The sequence below is a fragment of the Psittacula echo genome (genome assembly GCF_963264785.1).
Source record: "Psittacula echo genome assembly, chromosome: 29".
Lineage (NCBI taxonomy): Eukaryota > Metazoa > Chordata > Aves > Psittaciformes > Psittacidae > Psittacula > Psittacula echo.
This window is the reverse complement of record NC_137764.1, coordinates 16088-33723: the sequence shown is the minus strand read 5'-3', so window position 1 is coordinate 33723 and position 17636 is coordinate 16088. Positions and strand designations below refer to the sequence as shown.

General features: G+C 60.2%; 1 protein-coding gene across 1 annotated transcript in view; it reads left to right on the top strand.

Annotated features, from left to right (window-relative positions):
* The window catches only part of LOC308230981 (ryanodine receptor 1-like), a gene marked incomplete at both ends in the record, with an annotated part of 146196 nt that overhangs the window by 112486 nt on the left and 16074 nt on the right, over positions 1 to 17636 (top strand). The window contains 11 exon segments of the mRNA XM_080636060.1: positions 157 to 327; positions 443 to 502; positions 2783 to 2920; positions 4756 to 4868; positions 11270 to 11366; positions 11758 to 11864; positions 12665 to 12716; positions 12821 to 12901; positions 14338 to 14437; positions 15737 to 15816; positions 16874 to 16950. Coding sequence (XP_080492186.1) covers positions 157 to 327; positions 443 to 502; positions 2783 to 2920; positions 4756 to 4868; positions 11270 to 11366; positions 11758 to 11864; positions 12665 to 12716; positions 12821 to 12901; positions 14338 to 14437; positions 15737 to 15816; positions 16874 to 16950 — 1076 coding nt within the window.

The window sequence follows — 17636 nt, the reverse complement described above, 5'->3', positions numbered from 1 at the left end:
TCACCTCCTGCATCCCTTCCCTATGGGTCCCCCATCACCTCCTGCATCCCTTCCCTATGGGTCCCCCATCACCTCCTGCATCCCTTCCCTATGGGTCCCCCATCACCTCCTGCATCCCTTCCCCATGGGTCCCCCATCGCTGCCTGTGCCCCGCAGGGGGGTTCCTGTGCTCCGGAGCGGGCGCAGGCTCCGCGCCGCGGGGACCGGTACTCGGTGCACACCTCGCTCATCGTGGCCACGCTCAAGAAGATGCTGCCCATCGGCCTCAACCTCTGCTCGCCGGCCGACCACGAGCTCATCGCCATGGCCAAGGGCCGCTACGCGCTGGTGAGGAGGCGCCATGGGGCTGCCGTGGGGCTGGGGGGCTGGGGGGCGGGGGGGGGGGTGCTGACGTGGGGCCCGTCCTCACCTGGGCCTGCCTCGTGCCCCCCAACCCCTGCAGAAGGACACGGACGAGGAGGTGCGGGAGTTCCTCACCAACAACCTGCACGTGCAGGGCAAGGTGGGCGCGAGCCCCGCGGGGCCCCATTGACCCCCATTGTGTGCCCCGCGGGGCCCCATTGACCCCCATCGTGGCCCCATTGACCCCCATTGTGTGCCCCTTGGGTCCCCATTGACCCCCATCGTGGCCCCATTGACCCCCATTGTGTGCCCCTCGGGGCCCCATTGACCCCCATCGTGGCCCCATTGACCCCCATTGTGTGCCCCTCGGGGCCCCATTGACCCCCATCGTGGCCCCATTGACCCCCATTGTGTGCCCCGCGGGGCCCCATTGACCCCCATCGTGGCCCCATTGACCCCCATTGTGTGCCCCTTGGGGCCCCATTGACCCCCATTGTGGCCCCATTGACCCCCATTGTGTGCCCCTCGGGGCCCCATTGACCCCCATCGTGGCCCCATTGACCCCCATTGTGTGCCCCTCGGGGCCCCATTGACCCCCATCGTGGCCCCATTGACCCCCATTGTGTGCCCCGCGGGGCCCCATTGACCCCCATCGTGGCCCCATTGACCCCCATTGTGTGCCCCGCGGGGCCCCATTGACCCCCATCGTGGCCCCATTGACCCCCATTGTGTGCCCCGCGGGGCCCCATTGACCCCCATCGTGGCCCCATTGACCCCCATTGTGTGCCCCTTGGGGCCCCATTGACCCCCATTGTGGCCCCATTGACCCCCATTGTGTGCCCCTCGGGGCCCCATTGACCCCCATTGTGGCCCCATTGACCCCCATTGTGTGCCCCTTGGGGCCCCATTGACCCCCATTGTGGCCCCATTGACCCCCATTGTGTGCCCCTCGGGGCCCCATTGACCCCCATTGTGGCCCCATTGACCCCCATTGTGTGCCCCTCGGGGCCCCATTGACCCCCATCGTGGCCCCATTGACCCCCATTGTGTGCCCCTCGGGGCCCCATTGACCCCCATCGTGGCCCCATTGACCCCCATTGTGTGCCCCTCGGGGCCCCATTGACCCCCATTGTGGCCCCATTGATCCCCATTGTGTCCTCCTTGTGTCCCCATTGACTCCCATTGTGGCCCCATTGACCCCCATTGTGTCCCTATTGTGGCCCCATTGACCCCCATTGTGTGCCCCTTGTGGCCCCATTGATCCCCACTGTGTCCCCATTGACCCCCATTGTATGCCCCTTGTGGCCCCATTGACCCCCATTGTGTGCCCCTTGTGGCCCCATTGACCCCCATTGTGTCCCCATTGACCCCCATTGTGTGCCCCTTGTGGCCCCATTGACCCCCATTGTATGCCCCCTTTGGCCCCATTGATCCCCATTGTGTGCCCATTGTGTCCTCCTTGTGGCCCCATTGATCCCCACTTTGGCCCCATTGACCCCCATTGTGTGCCCCTTGTGGCCCCATTGACCCCAGTGTGTCCCTATTGTGTCCCCATTGACCCCCATTGTGGCCCCATTGACCCCCATTGTGTCCCCATTGACCCCCATTATGTCCCCATTGACCCCCATTGTGTCCCCATGGTCATCACAGTGCTGGTACCACCATAGTCCCCCTGGTCACCATGGCCCCATGGTCATCGTGATGCCTGTTCCCCAATGGTGCCCCCATGGTCCCCCTGGTCCCCATTGACCCCCCTGGTCCCCCTGGTCCCCATTGACCCCCCTGGTCCCCATTGACCCCCCTGGTCCCCATGGTCCCTATGGTCCCCATTGACACCCCTGGTCCCCATGGTCTCCATTGACCCCCCTGGTCCCCATGGTCCCCATTGACACCCCTGGTCCCCATTGACCCGTCTGGTCCCCATGGTCCCCATTGACCCCCCTGGTCCCCATGGTCTCCATTGCCCCCCCTGGTCTCCATTGCCCCCCCTGGTCTCCATTGACCCCCCTGGTCCCCCGGTCCCCATTGACCCCCCTGGTCCCTCGGTCCCCATTGCCCCCCCTGGTCCCCATTGCCCCCCCGGTCCCCCGGTCCCCATTGACCCCCCTGGTCCCCATTGCCCCCCCCGGTCCCCCGGTCCCCATTGCCCCCCCTGGTCCCCATTGCCCCCCCGGTGCCCCGGTCCCCATTGCCCCCCCTGGTCCCCATGGTCCCCATTGCCCCCCCCGGTCCCCCGGTCCCCATTGCCCCCCCCGGTCCCCCGGTCCCCATTGCCCCCCCTGGTCCCCATTGCCCCCCCCGGTCCCTCGGTCCCCATTGCCCCCCCTGGTCCCCATGGTCCCCATTGCCCCCCCTGGTCCCCCGGTCCCCATTGCCCCCCCTGGTCCCCCGGTCCCCATTGACCCCCCGGTCCCCTTTGCCCCCTGTCCCCCCGTGGCAGGTGGAGGCCAGCTCCTCGCTGCGCTGGCAGATGGCGCTGTACCGGGAGATGGCCGGGAAGGCCGCGGACTCCCAGAGTCCCGACAAGGTCGTGCGCAGGGTGCAGGAGGTCTCGGCCGTGCTCTACCACCTCGAGCAGGTCCGCGGCCCATTGGGTGCCCATTGGGTGCTCATTGGGTGCCCATTGGGTGCTCATTGGGTGCTCATTGGGTCCTCATTGGGTCCTCATTGGGTGCTCATTGGGTGCTCATTGGGTCCTCATTGGGTCCTCATTGGGTCCTCATTGGGTCTCCATTGGGTCCTCATTGGGTCTCCATTGGGTCCTCATTGGGTCCCCATTGGGTCCTCATTGGGTCCTCATTGGGTCCTCATTGGGTCTCCATTGGGTCCCCATTGGGTCCCCATTGGGTCCTCATTGGGTCCTCATTGGGTTTCCATTGGGTGCTCATTGGGTGCTCATTGGGTCCTCATTGGGTCCTCATTGGGTCCTCATTGGGTCCCCATTGGGTGCTCATTGGGTGCCCATTGGGTGCTCATTGGGTCCTCATTGGGTCCCCATTGGGTCCTCATTGGGTCCTCATTGGGTCCTCATTGGGTCCCCATTGGGTCCTCATTGGGTCCTCATTGGGTCCTCATTGGGTCCTCATTGGGTCCCCATTGGGTCCTCATTGGGTCCTCATTGGGTCCTCATTGGGTCTCCATTGGGTCCCCATTGGGTCCTCATTGGGTCCCCATTGGGTCCCCATTGGGTCCTCATTGGGTCCCCATTGGGTGCTGGGGGTCGGTGTTGGCCCAACTCAAGCGCCTCAAGCAGGATCTGGGGGCTCCTTGGGATGCGCTTGGGATGCTCAGGGGGTTCTGGGGGTGCTCCGAGGGGGTCCCTATGCCCCCCCCCAGCTGCCCCACTCCTGCCCCATGCCTGCCCCACTCCTGCCCCATGCCTGCCCCACGCCTGCCCCACGGCTGCCCCACGGCTTTCCCACAGCTGCCCCACTCCTGCCCCACGCCTGCCCCACGCCTGCCCCACGCCTGCCCCACGGCTGCCCCACGCCTGCCCCACGCCTGCCCCACGGCTGCCCCACGCCTGCCCCACTCCTGCCCCACTCCTGCCCCACTCCTGCCCCACTCCTGCCCCACTCCTGCCCCACGCCTGCCCCACTCCTGCCCCACGCCTGCCCCATGGCCCCGCCCCACTCCTGCCCCACGGCTGCCCCACTCCTGCCCCACTCCTGCCCCATGCCTGCCCCACGCCTGCCCCATGCCTGCCCCACTCCTGCCCCACTCCTGCCCCATGCCTGCCCCACTCCTGCCCCATGCCTGCCCCACTCCTGCCCCACGGCTGCCCCACGCCTGCCCCACTCCTGCCCCACGCCTGCCCCACTCCTGCCCCACGCCTGCCCCACGGCTGCCCCACAGCTGCCCCACTCCTGCCCCACTCCTGCCCCACGCCTGCCCCACGCCTGCCCCACTCCTGCCCCACGGCTGCCCCACTCCTGCCCCACTCCTGCCCCATGCCTGCCCCACGCCTGCCCCATGCCTGCCCCACTCCTGCCCCACGGCTGCCCCACGCCTGCCCCACTCCTGCCCCACGCCTGCCCCACTCCTGCCCCACGCCTGCCCCACGGCTGCCCCACGGCTGCCCCACTCCTGCCCCACTCCTGCCCCATGCCTGCCCCACTCCTGCCCCACGCCTGCCCCACGCCTGCCCCACGCCTGCCCCACTCCTGCCCCACGCCTGCCCCACTCCTGCCCCACTCCTGCCCCACGCCTGCCCCACGCCTGCCCCACGCCTGCCCCACTCCTGCCCCACTCCTGCCCCACGCCTGCCCCACTCCTGCCCCACTCCTGCCCCACGCCTGCCCCACTCCTGCCCCACTCCTGCCCCACGCCTGCCCCACTCCTGCCCCACTCCTGCCCCACTCCTGCCCCACGCCTGCCCCACTCCTGCCCCACGCCTGCCCCATGGCCCCGCAGACGGAGCACTCGTACAAGTCCAAGCGCGCCGTTTGGCACAAGCTCCTCTCCAAGCAGCGGCGCCGCGCAGTGGTCGCCTGCTTCCGCATGGCCCCGCTCTACAACCTGCCCAGGTGGGGGGCACCGGGGGGCACCGGGGGGAACCGGGGGGAACTGGGGGGAACTGGGATGAACTGGGATGAACTGGGGTGAACTGGGGTGAACTGGGATGAACTGGGGTGAACTGGGATGAACTGGGATGAACTGGGGTGAACTGGGGTGAACTGGGATGAACTGGGATGAACTGGGGTGAACCGGGATGAACCGGGGTGAACTGGGATGAACTGGGGTGAACTGGGATGAACTGGGATGAACTGGGGTGAACTGGGGTGAACCGGGATGAACTGGGATGAACTGGGGTGAACTGGGGTGAACTGGGATGAACTGGGATGAACTGGGGTGAACTGGGATGAACTGGGGTGAACCGGGATGAACCGGGGTGAACTGGGATGAACTGGGATGAACTGGGGTGAACTGGGGTGAACCGGGATGAACTGGGATGAACTGGGGTGAACTGGGGTGAACTGGGGTGAACCGGGATGAACTGGGGTGAACTGGGGTGAACTGGGATGAACTGGGATGAACTGGGGTGAACCGGGATGAACCGGGGTGAACTGGGATGAACTGGGGTGAACTGGGATGAACTGGGATGAACTGGGGTGAACTGGGGTGAACCGGGATGAACTGGGATGAACTGGGGTGAACTGGGGTGAACCGGGATGAACTAGGATGAACTGGGGTGAACTGGGATGAACCGGGGTGAACTGGGATGAACTGGGGTGAACTGGGATGAACTGGGATGAACTGGGATGAACTGGGGTGAACTGGGGTGAACCGGGATGAACTGGGATGAACTGGGGTGAACTGGGGTGAACTGGGATGAACCGGGGTGAACTGGGATGAACTGGGGTGAACTGGGGTGAACTGGGATGAACTGGGATGAACTGGGATGAACTGGGGTGAACCGGGATGAACTGGGATGAACTGGGATGAACTGGGGTGAACTGGGATGAACTGGGGTGAACTGGGGTGAACCGGGATGAACCGGGATGAACTGGGGTGAACTGGGGTGAACTGGGGTGAACTGGGATGAACTGGGGTGAACTGGGGTGAACTGGGATGAACTGGGGTGAACTGGGATGAACTGGGGGGAACTGGGGTGAACTGGGATGAACTGGGATGAACTGGGGTGAACTGGGGTGAACTGGGATGAACTGGGGTGAACCGGGGTGAACCGGGATGAACTGGGGTGAACTGGGGTGAACTGGGGTGAACTGGGATGAACTGGGGTGAACTGGGGTGAACCGGGATGAACCGGGATGAACCGGGGTGAACTGGGATGAACTGGGGTGAACTGGGGTGAACTGGGATGAACTGGGATGAACCGGGGTGAACCGGGATGAACTGGGATGAACTGGGGTGAACTGGGGTGAACTGGGGTGAACTGGGATGAACTGGGATGAACTGGGGTGAACTGGGGTGAACTGGGATGAACTGGGGTGAACCGGGGTGAACCGGGATGAACTGGGGTGAACTGGGGTGAACTGGGATGAACCGGGGTGAACTGGGATGAACTGGGGTGAACTGGGATGAACTGGGATGAACTGGGGTGAACTGGGATGAACTGGGGTGAACTGGGGTGAACCGGGATGAACTGGGATGAACTGGGGTGAACTGGGGTGAACTGGGGTGAACTGGGGTGAACCGGGATGAACTGGGATGAACGGGGTGAACTGGGGTGAACTGGGATGAACTGGGGTGAACTGGGATGAACTGGGATGAACTGGGGTGAACTGGGGTGAACTGGGATGAACCGGGGTGAACTGGGATGAACTGGGGTGAACTGGGATGAACTGGGATGAACTGGGGTGAACTGGGGTGAACTGGGATGAACCGGGGTGAACTGGGATGAACTGGGGTGAACTGGGGTGAACTGGGATGAACTGGGATGAACTGGGGTGAACTGGGATGAACTGGGATGAACTGGGATGAACTGGGGTGAACTGGGGTGAACTGGGGTGAACTGGGATGAACTGGGGTGAACTGGGGTGAACCGGGATGAACTGGGATGAACTGGGGTGAACTGGGGTGAACTGGGATGAACCGGGATGAACCGGGGTGAACTGGGATGAACTGGGGTGAACTGGGATGAACTGGGATGAACTGGGATGAACTGGGGTGAACTGGGGTGAACTGGGATGAACTGGGGTGAACCGGGATGAACTGGGGTGAACCGGGGTGAACTGGGATGAACTGGGATGAACTGGGGTGAACTGGGGTGAACTGGGGTGAACTGGGATGAACTGGGATGAACTGGGGTGAACTGGGATGAACTGGGATGAACTGGGGTGAACTGGGGTGAACTGGGATGAACTGGGGTGAACCGGGATGAACTGGGGTGAACTGGGATGAACTGGGGTGAACTGGGGTGAACTGGGATGAACTGGGGTGAACCGGGATGAACTGGGATGAACTGGGGTGAACTGGGATGAACTGGGATGAACTGGGGTGAACTGGGATGAACTGGGATGAACTGGGGTGAACTGGGGTGAACCGGGATGAACCGGGGTGAACTGGGATGAACTGGGATGAACTGGGGTGAACTGGGGTGAACCGGGATGAACTGGGGTGAACTGGGGTGAACTGGGATGAACTGGGGTGAACTGGGATGAACTGGGATGAACCGGGATGAACTGGGGTGAACTGGGATAAACTGGGGTGAACTGGGATGAACTGGGATGAACCGGGATGAACTGGGGTGAACTGGGGTGAACCGGGATGAACTGGGATGAACTGGGGTGAACTGGGGTGAACTGGGATGAACTGGGATGAACCGGGATGAACTGGGGTGAACCGGGATGAACTGGGATGAACTGGGGTGAACTGGGATGAACTGGGATGAACTGGGATGAACTGGGGTGAACTGGGATGAACTGGGATGAACTGGGGTGAACTGGGATGAACTGGGATGAACTGGGGTGAACTGGGGTGAACCGGGATGAACTGGGATGAACTGGGGTGAACTGGGATGAACTGGGATGAACCGGGATGAACTGGGGTGAACTGGGATGAACTGGGATGAACCGGGATGAACTGGGGTGAACTGGGGTGAACTGGGGTGAACTGGGATGAACTGGGATGAACTGGGGTGAACTGGGATGAACTGGGATGAACCGGGATGAACTGGGGTGAACTGGGGTGAACCGGGATGAACCGGGATGAACTGGGATGAACCGGGATGAACTGGGGTGAACTGGGATGAACTGGGATGAACTGGGGTGAACTGGGATGAACCGGGGTGAACCGGGATGAACTGGGGTGAACTGGGATGAACCGGGATGAACTGGGGTGAACTGGGATGAACTGGGATGAACTGGGGTGAACTGGGGTGAACTGGGATGAACTGGGATGAACTGGGGTGAACCGGGATGAACTGGGGTGAACTGGGATGAACTGGGATGAACTGGGGTGAACTGGGATGAACTGGGGTGAACCGGGATGAACTGGGATGAACTGGGATGAACTGGGGTGAACTGGGATGAACTGGGGTGAGCTGGGATGAACCGGGGTGAACCGGGATGAACTGGGATGAACTGGGGTGAACTGGGATGAACTGGGGTGAACCGGGGTGAACTGGGATGAACTGGGATGAACTGGGGTGAACCGGGATGAACTGGGGTGAACTGGGATGAACCGGGATGAACTGGGGTGAACTGGGGTGAACTGGGGTGAACTGGGATGAACCGGGATGAACTGGGATGAACTGGGATGAACTGGGGTGAACCGGGGTGAACCGGGATGAACTGGGGTGAACTGGGGTGAACTGGGATGAACTGGGATGAACTGGGGTGAACTGGGATGAACTGGGGTGAACCGGGGTGAACTGGGATGAACTGGGATGAACTGGGGTGAACTGGGGTGAACTGGGATGAACTGGGATGAACTGGGGTGAACCGGGATGAACTGGGGTGAACTGGGGTGAACTGGGATGAACTGGGGTGAACTGGGATGAACTGGGATGAACTGGGGTGAACTGGGATGAACTGGGGTGAACTGGGGTGAACCGGGATGAACTGGGATGAACTGGGGTGAACTGGGGTGAACTGGGATGAACTGGGATGAACTGGGGTGAACCGGGGTGAACTGGGATGAACCGGGGTGAACTGGGATGAACTGGGGTGAACTGGGATGAACTGGGGTGAACCGGGATGAACTGGGATGAACTGGGATGAACTGGGGTGAACCGGGATGAACTGGGATGAACTGGGATGAACTGGGGTGAACTGGGATGAACTGGGGTGAACCGGGATGAACTGGGATGAACTGGGATGAACTGGGGTGAACCGGGATGAACTGGGATGAACTGGGGTGAACTGGGATGAACTGGGGTGAACCGGGGTGAACTGGGATGAACTGGGATGAACTGGGGTGAACCGGGATGAACTGGGGTGAACTGGGATGAACTGGGGTGAACCGGGATGAACTGGGGTGAACTGGGATGAACTGGGGTGAGCTGGGATGAACCGGGGTGAACCGGGATGAACTGGGATGAACTGGGGTGAACTGGGATGAACCGGGGTGAACTGGGATGAACTGGGATGAACTGGGGTGAACTGGGGTGAACTGGGATGAACCGGGATGAACTGGGATGAACTGGGGTGAACTGGGGTGAACTGGGATGAACTGGGGTGAACCGGGATGAACTGGGATGAACTGGGATGAACTGGGATGAACTGGGGTGAACTGGGATGAACCGGGATGAACTGGGGTGAACCGGGATGAACTGGGATGAACTGGGATGAACTGGGGTGAACTGGGATGAACTGGGGTGAGCTGGGATGAACCGGGATGAACTGGGGTGAACTGGGATGAACCGGGGTGAACCGGGGTGAACCGGGATGAACTGGGGTGAACTGGGATGAACTGGGGTGAACTGGGGTGAACTGGGGTGAACTGGGATGAACTGGGGTGAACCGGGGTGAACTGGGGTGAACTGGGGTGAACTGGGATGAACTGGGGTGAACCGGGGTGAACTGGGATGAACTGGGGTGAACCGGGATGAACTGGGGTGAACTGGGATGAACTGGGATGAACTGGGGTGAACTGGGGTGAACTGGGATGAACTGGGATGAACTGGGATGAACCGGGATGAACTGGGATGAACTGGGGTGAACTGGGATGAACTGGGGTGAACCGGGGTGAACTGGGGTGAACTGGGATGAACTGGGGTGAACTGGGGTGAACCGGGGTGAACTGGGATGAACCGGGATGAACTGGGATGAACTGGGATGAACCGGGGTGAACTGGGGTGAACTGGGGTGAACTGGGGTGAACCGGGATGAACTGGGGTGAACTGGGATGAACTGGGATGAACTGGGGTGAACTGGGGTGAACTGGGGTGAACTGGGATGAACTGGGGTGAACTGGGGTGAACCGGGGTGAACTGGGATGAACCGGGATGAACTGGGATGAACTGGGATGAACCGGGGTGAACTGGGGTGAACTGGGGTGAACCGGGATGAACTGGGGTGAACTGGGATGAACTGGGATGAACTGGGGTGAACTGGGGTGAACCGGGATGAACTGGGATGAACTGGGATGAACTGGGGTGAACTGGGATGAACCGGGGTGAACTGGGATGAACCGGGATGAACTGGGGTGAACCGGGATGAACTGGGGTGAACTGGGGTGAACTGGGATGAACTGGGATGAACTGGGATGAACTGGGATGAACTGGGGTGAACCGGGATGAACTGGGGTGAACTGGGATGAACTGGGATGAACTGGGATGAACTGGGGTGAACTGGGATGAACTGGGATGAACTGGGGTGAACTGGGATGAACTGGGGTGAACCGGGATGAACTGGGGTGAACTGGGATGAACTGGGATGAACTGGGATGAACTGGGGTGAACTGGGATGAACTGGGATGAACTGGGGTGAACTGGGGTGAACCGGGATGAACTGGGGTGAACTGGGATGAACTGGGGTGAACTGGGGTGAACCGGGATGAACTGGGATGAACTGGGGTGAACTGGGGTGAACTGGGGTGAACTGGGATGAACTGGGGTGAACCGGGGTGAACTGGGATGAACTGGGGTGAACTGGGATGAACTGGGGTGAACCGGGGTGAACTGGGGTGAACTGGGATGAACTGGGGTGAACTGGGATGAACTGGGATGAACTGGGGTGAACCGGGATGAACCGGGGTGAACTGGGATGAACTGGGGTGAACTGGGGTGAACCGGGATGAACTGGGATGAACTGGGGTGAACTGGGGTGAACTGGGGTGAACTGGGATGAACTGGGGTGAACCGGGGTGAACTGGGATGAACTGGGGTGAACTGGGATGAACTGGGATGAACTGGGGTGAACTGGGGTGAACTGGGGTGAACTGGGATGAACTGGGGTGAACCGGGATGAACTGGGATGAACTGGGAAGAACCGGGGTGACCCGGAGGGCGCTGGTCCCGCAGGCACCGCGCCTGTAACCTCTTCCTGGAGGCCTACAAGCTCCTGTGGCTGCTCCCGCAGGAGCACCCCTTCGAGGACCGCATGATCGACGACCTCGCGGTGAGGCCCCCCCCGCACCCCAACCCCCTTGGGCTGCCCCGGGCCTGGGGCCCCCCCCGCACCTCAACCCCCTTGGGCTGCCCCGGGCCTGGGGACCCCCCCGCACCTCAACCCCCTTGGGCTGCCCCGGGCCTGGGGCCCCCCCCGCACCTCAACCCCCTTGGGCTGCCCCGGGCCTGGGCCCCCCCCGCACCTCAACCCCCTTGGGCTACCCCGGGCCTGGGAACCCCCCCGCACCCCAACCCCCTTGGGCTGCCCCGGGCCTGGGGACCCCCCCGCACCTCAACCCCCTTGGGCTACCCCGGGCTTGGGGACCCCCCCCTTTTAAACCCCATTGGGCTGCCCCGGGCTTGGGGACCCCCCCTGAGCCCATTGGGGTGCCCCGGGGTAGAAGTCGGGGCAGGAGGAGGAGGAGGAGGAGGAGGAGGAGGAGAAGAAGCCGGATCCGCTCCATCAGCTCGTGCTGCACTTCAGCCGCACGGCACTGACCGAGGGCAGGTGGGATCCATTGGGAATGGGGGGATCCATTGGGAATGGGTTCCATTGGGAATGGGGGGGATCCATTGGGAGTGGGATCCATTGGGAATGGGATCCACTGGGAACGGGATCCGTTGGGAATGGGATCCATTGGGAATGGGGGGGATCCATTGGGAATGGGGGGATCCATTGGGAATGGGATCCATTGGGAATGGGGGGATCCATTGGGAATGGGATCCATTGGGAATGGGGGGGATCCATTGGGAATGGGGGGGATCCATTGGCAATGGGGGAGGTTGGGAATTGGGGGAGTCCATTGGGAATGGGGGAGGGGATTGGGAATGGGGGGATCCATTGGGAATGGGCGGATCCATTGGCCATAGGGGGGATCCATTGGGAATGGGATCCATTGGGAATGGGGGGGATCCATTGGGAATGGGGGGGATCCATTGGCAATGGGGGAGGTTGGGAATTGGGGGAGTCCATTGGGAATGGGGGAGGGGATTGGGAATGGGGGGACCCATTGGGAATGGGGGGGATCCATTGGCAATGGGGGAGGTTGGGAATTGGGGGAGTCCATTGGGAATGGGGGAGGGGATTGGGAATGGGGGGATCCATTGGGAATGGGGGGATCCATTGGGAATGGGATCCATTGGGAATGGGGGGACCCATTGGGAATTGGGGATCCTTTGCGATTGGGGCTCCTTTGGTTTCGGGGTCCCTCTTTGATCCGGGGGCATCCCCTTGGGTTGGGGGGGTCCTGTCAGGGTTGGGGGGCTCAGAGGGACCCCCCCATCTGTCCCCCCCCCCGACCCCTGCAGCAAACTGGAGAGCGACCACTTGTACATGGCCTATGCGGGCATCATGGCCAAGGTGGGTCCTGCCCCATAGCGCCCTGGAGGCCCCCCCCCGGACCCCCAAGTGTGGGGCAGGGCCCCGGTGCCCTCCATAGGGGACTGAGGCCTCGCCCCGTTCAGAGCTGCCACATTGAGGAGGAGGAGGAGGAGGAGGAAGAGGAGGAGGAGAAAGGGGAGGAAGAAGCAGAGGATTCCTTCGAGGTGGGAGCCCCTGGCACCCATGGACCCTATGGACCCTATGAGCCCGTATAGACCCTATGAGCCCATATGGACGCTATGAGCCCATATAGACCCTATGAGCCCATATAGACCCTATGAGCCCATATGGACCCTATGAGCCCATATAGACCCTATGAGCCCATATGGACCCTATGAGCCCATATGGACCCTATGAGCCCATATAGACCCTATGAGCCCATATGGACCCTATGAGCCCATATAGACCCTATGAGCCCATATGGACCCTATGAGCCCATATAGACCCTATGAGCCCATATGGACCCTATGAGCCCATATAGACCCTATGAGCCCATATGGACCCTATGAGCCCGTATAGACCCTATGAGCCCATATAGACCCTATGAGCCCGTATAGACCCTATGAGCCCATATGGACCCTATGAGCCCATATGGACCCTATGAGCCCATATGGACCCTATGAGCCCGTATAGACCCTATGAGCCCATATGGACCCTATGAGCCCATATGGACCCTATGAGCCCGTATAGACCCTATGAGCCCATATGGACCCTATGAGCCCGTATAGACCCTATGAGCCCATATGGACCCTATGAGCCCGTATAGACCCTATGAGCCCATATAGACCCTATGAGCCCATATAGACCCTATGAGCCCATATGGACCCTATGAGCCCATATGGACCCTATGAGCCCATATAGACCCTATGAGCCCATGTGGACCCTATGAGCCCATATAGACCCTATGAGCCCATATGGACCCTATGAGCCCATATGGACCCTATGAGCCCGTATAGACCCTATGAGCCCATATGGACCCTATGAGCCCGTATAGACCCTATGAGCCCGTATAGACCCTATGAGCCCATATAGACCCTATGAGCCCATATGGACCCTATGAGCCCATATGGACCCTATGAGCCCATATAGACCCTATGAGCCCGTATAGACCCTATGAGCCCATATAGACCCTATGAGCCCGTATAGACCCTATGAGCCCATATGGACCCTATGAGCCCGTATAGACCCTATGAGCCCGTATAGACCCTATGAGCCCATATGGACCCTATGAGCCCGTATAGACCCTATGAGCCTGTATGGACCCTATGAGCCCGTATAGACCCTATGAGCCCATATGGACCCTATGAGCCCATATAGACCCTATGAGCCCGTATGGACCCTATGAGCCCGTATAGACCCTATGAGCCCATATGGACCCTATGAGCCCATATAGACCCTATGAGCCTATATGGACCCAGTGAGCCCATATAGACCCTATGAGCCCGTATAGACCCTATGAGCCTGTATAGACCCTATGAGCCCATATGGACCCTATGAGCCCATATGGACCCAGTGAGCCCATATAGACCCAATGAGCCCATACAGACCCTATGAGCCCATATGGCCCCAATGATCCCGTATGGCCCCTATGATCCCATAGGAGAAGGAGATGGAGAAGCAGAAGCTGCTCTACCAGCAGGCCCGGCTGCACACACGGGGGGCAGCTGAGATGGTGCTGCAGATGATCAGTGCCTGCAAGGGTATGGGATATGGGGTATGGGATATGGGATATGGGATATGGGGTATGGGGTATGGGGTATGGGATATGGGGCATGGGGTATGGGGTATGGGATATGGGGTATGGGATATGGGATATGGGATATGGGGTATGGGGTATGGGGTATGGGATATGGGGTATGGGGTATGGGGTATGGGGTATGGGATATGGGGTATGGGGTATGGGATATGGGGCATGGGGTATGGGGTATGGGATATGGGGTATGGGATATGGGGTATGGGGTATGGGATATGGGGTATGGGATATGGGATATGGGATATGGGGTATGGGGTATGGGATATGGGGTATGGGGTATGGGGTATGGGGTATGGGATATGGGGTATGGGGTATGGGGTATGGGATATGGGGTATGGGGTATGGGGTATGGGGTATGGGATATGGGATATGGGGTATGGGATATGGGGCATGGGGTATGGGGTATGGGATATGGGGTATGGGATATGGGATATGGGATATGGGATATGGGATATGGGGTATGGGGTATGGGGTATGGGGTATGGGATATGGGGTATGGGGTATGGGGTATGGGGTATGGGATATGGGGTATGGGATATGGGGTATGGGGTATGGGGTATGGGATATGGGGCATGGGGTATGGGATATGGGGTATGGGGTATGGGATATGGGATATGGGGTATGGGATATGGGGTATGGGGTATGGGGTATGGGATATGGGGTATGGGATATGGGGTATGGGATATGGGATATGGGGTATGGGGTATGGGATATGGGGTATGGGGTATGGGGTATGGGGTATGGGGTATGGGATATGGGATATGGGGTATGGGATATGGGGTATGGGGTATGGGGTATGGGGTATGGGGTATGGGATATGGGGTATGGGGTATGGGATATGGGGTATGGGGTATGGGATATGGGATATGGGGTATGGGATATGGGGTATGGGGTATGGGGTATGGGATATGGGGTATGGGATATGGGGTATGGGGTATGGGATATGGGGTATGGGGTATGGGATATGGGATATGGGGTATGGGATATGGGGTATGGGGTATGGGGTATGGGATATGGGGTATGGGATATGGGATATGGGATATGGGGTATGGGATATGGGGTATGGGATATGGGGTATGGGATATGGGATATGGGATATGGGGTATGGGATATGGGATATGGGGTATGGGGTATGGGGTATGGGGTATGGGATATGGGATATGGGGTATGGGGTATGGGATATGGGATATGGGGTATGGGGTATGGGGGCCATGGAGCATCCCCAGTGCCGGCGCTGTCTCCGCAGGCGAGCGCAGTTCCATGGTTTCCTCCACGCTCAAGTTGGGAATCTCCATCCTCAACGGGGGCAACGCGGACGTGCAGCAGGTACCGGGCAACGCGCAGCTTCAGGCGTGTTCCATGCGTGTCCATGCGTGTTTCCTGCGTGTGCCATGTGTGTGCCATGTGTGTCCATGCGTGTGCTATGCGTGTGCCATGTGTGTGCCATGCGTGTGTCCATGCGTGTGCTATGCGTGTGCCATGTGTGTGCCATGCGTGTGCCATGCGTGTGCCATGTGTGTGCCATGCGTGTGCCATGCGTGTGCCATGTGTGTGCCATGTGTGTCCATGCGTGTGCTATGCGTGTGCTATGCGTGTGCCATGTGTGTGCCATGCGTGTGCCATGCGTGTGCCATGTGTGTGCCATGTGTGTCCATGCGTGTTCCATGCGAGTTCCATGTGTGTCCATGCATGTTCCATGTGTGTTCCATGTGTGTCCATGCATGTTCCATGTGTGTCCATGCGTGTTCCATGCGAGTTCCATGTGTGTCCATGCATGTTCCATGTGTGTTCCATGTGTGTCCATGCGTGTGCCATGTGTGTCCATGCATGTTCCATGCGTGTTCCATGCGTGTTCCATGTGTGTTCCATGTGTGTCCATGCGTGTGCCATGTGTGTCCATGCATGTTCCATGTGTGTTCCATGTGTGTCCATGCGTGTGCCATGTGTGTCCATGCGTGTTCCATGCGTATGCCATGCGTGTGCCGTGTGTGCCATGTGTGTGCCATGTGTGTCCATGCGTATTCCATGCGAGTTCCATGTGTGTCCATGCATGTTCCATGTGTGTTCCATGTGTGTGCATGCGTGTGCCATGTGTGTCCATGCATGTTCCATGCGTGTTCCATGCATGTTCCATGCGTGTTCCATGCGTGTTCCATCCGTGTTCCATGTGTGTCCATGCGTGTGCCATGTGTGTCCATGCATGTTCCATGTGTGTCCATGCGTGTTCCATGCGTGTTCCATGCGTGTTCCATGCGTGTTCCATCCGTGTTCCATGTGTGTCCATGCGAGTTCCATGCGTGTCCATGCATGTTCCATGTGTGTCCATGCGTGTTCCATGTGTGTTCCATGCATGTTCCATGCGTGTTCCATGTGTGTTCCATAGAAAATGCTGGATTACCTGAAGGAGAAGCACGAGGTTGGCTTCTTCCAGAGCATCCAGGCCCTGATGCAGACCTGCAGGTGAGGCTGCGCCCTTGGGAATGGGGCTGATCCCGTGGGAATGGGGCTGATCCCTTGGGAATGGGGCTGATCCCTTGGGAATGGGGCTGATCCCGTGGGAATGGGGCTGCGCCCTTGGGAATGGGGCTGATCCCTTGGGAATGGGGCTGCTCCCTTGGGAATGGGGCTGCTCCCTTGGGAATGGGGCTGATCCCGTGGGAATGGGGCTGCTCCCTTGGGAATGGGGCTGATCCCATGGGAATGGGGCTGATCCCTTGGGAATGGGGCTGCTCCCTTGGGAATGGGGCTGACCCCGTGGGAATGGGGCTGCGCCCTTGGGAATGGGGCTGATCCCTTGGGAATGGGGCTGATCCCGTGGGAATGGGGCTGCTCCCTTGGGAATGGGGCTGATCCCTTGGGAATGGGGCTGATCCCGTGGGAATGGGGCTGATCCCATGGGAATGGGGCTGATCCCATGGGAATGGGGCTGCTCCCTTGGGAATGGGGCTGATCCCTTGGGAATGGGGCTGATCCCTTGGGAATGGGGCTGATCCCTTGGGAATGGGGCTGATCCCGTGGGAATGGGGCTGCTCCCTTGGGAATGGGGCTGATCCCATGGGAATGGGGCTGCTCCCTTGGGAATGGGGCTGATCCCTTGGGAATGGGGCTGATCCCATGGGAATGGGGCTGATCCCTTGGGAATGGGG